At 39.9% G+C, this 4367-nt stretch overlaps 1 protein-coding gene across 1 annotated transcript; it reads left to right on the plus strand.

Annotated features, from left to right (window-relative positions):
• Nucleotides 1–291: 291 nt before the first annotated feature.
• LOC130974540 (uncharacterized) lies at nt 292–3900 on the plus strand. The gene has a single exon (XM_057899415.1). It carries the CDS (start codon nt 292–294, stop codon nt 3898–3900), a length of 3609 nt encoding a protein of 1202 aa, XP_057755398.1.
• The last annotated feature ends 467 nt before the right edge of the window (nt 3901–4367 follow it).

The following is a 4367-nucleotide window of genomic DNA, read 5'->3' on the forward strand; positions in this document are numbered from 1 at the left end:
CTTTCTTCCCTTTTCTGCATTTTTTAACCCTATCTTCCTCACTCAGGTACAAACTGCACACGGTTGAAGGCACTGATTCGAGCATCATCACTTCCCTTTTTTTATTCTTGCTCCTTACTTACTTATACTTACCTTTCATAGACTTTTATACTTGGTCTGCACTATTTCTTTGGTTTTTATACCTGTTCTGCACTTATATATATATATATATATATATATATATATATATATATATATCAAAATACAAAGAGGAAATTCTACCTCTTCCATTTGGTGCTTTCATTGAGAGGCATGGCAGAAGGCACGAGGTTTAAAAAGGTAGAAGCTGATATTAAAACGTTGTATGAGCTGGTTGAGAAGAATGCAGAAGCTCATCGAGCTGAGGTTGCGAGGAACAATGAGGAAATGCGCTTGAGAATGGAGACGATGCATAACTCCATTATGCAGGCGCTACAAAAGCAGCCTATTAATATAAGCCAAGAAACTGACCTTCACACGGAGTTTAGCCATGGCTCTCATTTTGGTCATGGGGGTGGTTTTCACAATCATCAACCTCACTTTAGAAAACCAAAATTCGATCTACCCAAATTTGATGGCTCAGATGCGTTGGGATGGATCTTCTCTGTGGACCAGTATTTCGACTTCTATCGGGTGCCTGAGGAAGAACAAGTTGCAATTGCAGGAATGCACATGGTGGGTCCTACCATCCCTTGGTTTCAAATGGCTCAACGTTCATTACCATTCCACTCTTGGAATGAGTTGCGTCAAGCAATCGAACAACAGTTTGGCCCGTCTTTGTTCGATTCTCCACGAGAATCATTGTTCAAGCTGATGCAGAAAGGCTCGGTAGCAGAATACTACGCAGAGTTTGTGTCCCTGGCTAATCGAACCAATCTTGAGCCTCCGGATGCTCTAAGAGACTATTTCATCGGTGGCTTACGTATGGATATTAAACGTGAGGTAAAATCTCAATGCCCTCCCTCATTAATTAGAGCTGTGAGCTTAGCTAGATTATATGAGGACAAATTTTCATCATCTTTTCGAAATTCACAAGGCCCAAACACTTACCGTAACCAAACAATCCTTTCAAATCAAAACCTTCAAACAAACCCTGGACAACAAAATAAGCCTGCCCTTCCCCGCCAAACATTACCACCCTTGCTACCCACTCCAGCCACTAAACCTGTCATGAATCCCAACAGAAACAAAGTTAAACGCCTCACGGCAGCTGAGCAACAAATGAGAAGAGAAAAAGGTTTATGCTACTGGTGTGATGAACATTTTTCCCCAACACATAAGTGCCCCAACAGACACTTTATGTTGTTTCAATTAGAGGAAATAGCCGAGGAAGAGGCTGAAGAACAGCAAATGACTAATACTGAACAACCTGCCCCAGAGGATGTGATGCAGCAGTTAGAACAGCAAGTTGCGGAGCATCATCTGTCTTATAATGCAATGAATGGAGCTGAAGGGTTGGCTACAATCCGATTGACCGCAAGGATTCTTGGTCATGAAATTCAAGTGTTAATTGACGGTGGAAGTTCTGATAGTTTTATCCAACCAAGGATTGCAAAATTCCTTAACCTTCCAGTGGAGCCAGCACCTGGATTTAATGTCATGGTTGGCAACTTTGAATTGATGAAAGTGGAAGGATGTATTAAGGCTCTTGAGGTTAATATGCAGGGCCACAAAATGATTGTTCCACAAGTATATGTCTTACATGTCGCAGGTGGAGATTTAGTACTTGGTACTACTTGGCTCAAGAGACTAAAAGCTCACATTGTTGATTATGATTCCTCATTTATAAAGTTCTGGCAGAATGGTGAGTTTGTAACCATTTTTGGTGATGCTTACAATGGTCCGAGGCAGGCTCAATACAACCACATCAAGAGGTTGTTTCACACTAATTCAGTTGCTGAAGCTTTTACTCTACAATTACAAGAAAAGAAGGAAGAGACTCCACCGCAGCAGCAAGGAAATACGAAGCAGCTGCAATTATCTCAGGAACTAGAACCTGAGTTGGCCTTGCTTTTACAGAATTATGCAGGGGTGTTTGATGCCCCTTCAGGACTGCCACCTGCTAGAAGCCATGACCATGCTATTCCATTGATTCCAGGAGCTCAACCAGTGAAGGCAAGACCTTATAGATATCCTCATTCGCAAAAGGAGCATATTGAAGGAATGGTGCAACAGATGCTTGGGGAGGGAATAATTCAGCCAAGTAAGAGTCCTTTTTCATCTCCAATCTTGTTAGTTAAGAAGAAGGATGGTACTTGGAGGTTTTGCACTGATTATAGAGCACTAAACAACATTACAATTAAAGATAACTTTCCTATTCCCACTGTTGATGAGTTGTTAGATGAACTGTTTGGGGCTACAATCTTTTCAAAGCTTGATTTAAGGTCAGGCTACCATCAAATTTTAGTAAAGAAGGAGGATAGAGAGAAGACTGCTTTTAAAACCCATCAAGGACATTATGAATGGCTAGTCATGCCATTTGGTTTAACCAACGCTCCAGCCACTTTTCAAGCATTGATGAATGATGTTTTTAAACCTTATTTGAGAAGGTTTGTGTTGGTATTTTTTGATGACATTTTGGTGTATAGCCCGCATTGGAATGCTCACTTGGGCCATTTGGAAACAGTGCTGAAGCTATTACAACAAAACACACTCTATGCTAAATTGTCTAAATGCCTCTTTGGGGTCTCAGAAATTGACTATTTGGGCCACACAATCACTAAAGAAGGAGTGCACATGGAGAAGGAGAAGGTTAAAGCTGTGGTAGAGTGGCAAGTACCTAAGAATCTGAAACAATTGCGAGGATTCTTAGGCTTAACAGGTTATTATCGAAGGTTCATCAAAGGTTATGCTTCTTTGGCAGCCCCATTGACCAATCTTTTAAAGAAGGATGCTTTTTTCTGGAATAATGATGCTGAGGAAGCCTTCTTGAAACTAAAGAAAGCTATTACTTCAAAGCCAGTTTTGGCTTTACCAAATTTTGAATTGCCTTTTGAGGTGGAGACAGATGCCTCAGGGTTGGGAATAGGGGCTATTTTAAGCCAAGGTAAACACCCTATTGCTTATTTCTCAAAGAAATTGTCCCCAACCATGCAATGTCAATCGGCTTATACCAGGGAGTTATATGCAATCACTGAAGCCATTGCAAAATTTAGGCATTATTTGCTGGGTAAGAGATTTATCATCAAAACGGACCAACAAAGTTTGAAGGCTCTGCTAGAAAAGAGTCTGAGCACACCAGAACAACAGAAATGGCTGCACAAGTTTGTGGGATTTGATTTTGAAATCCAATATAAACCGGGAATAGAGAATGTTGCTGCTGATGCTTTATCTAGATGTTACTATGCCGCTTGGTCTTGTCCGGATCTGAATTGGCTGCACACACTTAAAAATGACTTAGAGAATGATGGCTCTCTTAAGGAACTCTTGCTGAAGTGTAGAGAGGAAATAACAACTGATGGAAATTATTCTTATAAGAATGGGTTGCTGCTGTGGAAAAATAGGGTGGTTATTCCTCGACAAAGCTCTCTTATTCAATTAATCCTCAAGGAATATCATGATAGTGCCATAGGGGGACATTCCGGTTCTGCTAAAACAATTGACAGAATATGCTCCAATTTCTATTGGCCAAATATACAACAGCAGATCAAAGAATATGTGCGAAATTGTGTTATTTGTCAACAAGCTAAGGTGGAGAATAAATTTCCAACAGGATTATTGCAGCCCTTACCAGTGCCTTCCCAAGTTTGGGAAGAAATTTGTATGGATTTCATTACTTCTCTTCCACCATCTCATGGCTATTCAGTGATTATGGTGGTGATTGATAGATTAACCAAGTTTGCTCATTTCATTGCTTTAAAACATGATTTCAATAGCAAATAGGTAGCTGAAAACTTTGTGCAGCATGTGGTGAAATTGCATGGTTTTCCAAGGAAAATAATTTCGGATCGAGATAGAGTCTTTATCAGTAAGTTCTGGCAGCAATTGTTTAAATTGCAGGGCACGAAATTGGCCATGAGTTCAGCATACTGACGATTGGATTTTTGACGGTTTAGAATTTTACAAATGAAATCTCGTCGAAGTATAGTCTCTAAACCAACAACAATCCTCTCATACAAAAATTTGTTTGTCACAAGTACAAATCCCTAAAATCTATAAACCGAAGTATTTAAACCTCGGGTCGTTCTCCCTAGGATTTACAATAAAGTGTTTTGTTATTGGTTGTGAGTTATATTTGGAGTTTTAGAGGAGAAACATGAATAGTAAATGGTAAGAAAACTTTATTAACAAAATGGTCTTGGCAAGATTTGGTTGTCAAGGGTCTTCATCATTATCACTAGCCACAAGTA

Source organism: Arachis stenosperma, chromosome 4 (assembly GCF_014773155.1).
Source record: "Arachis stenosperma cultivar V10309 chromosome 4, arast.V10309.gnm1.PFL2, whole genome shotgun sequence".
NCBI classification, from domain to species: Eukaryota; Viridiplantae; Streptophyta; class Magnoliopsida; order Fabales; family Fabaceae; genus Arachis; species Arachis stenosperma.

Excerpts from the sequence above, each read along its gene's own strand:
- LOC130974540 (XM_057899415.1), top strand. The coding sequence starts at position 292 with ATGGCAGAAGGCACGAGGTTTAAAAAGGTAGAAGCTGATATTAAAACG.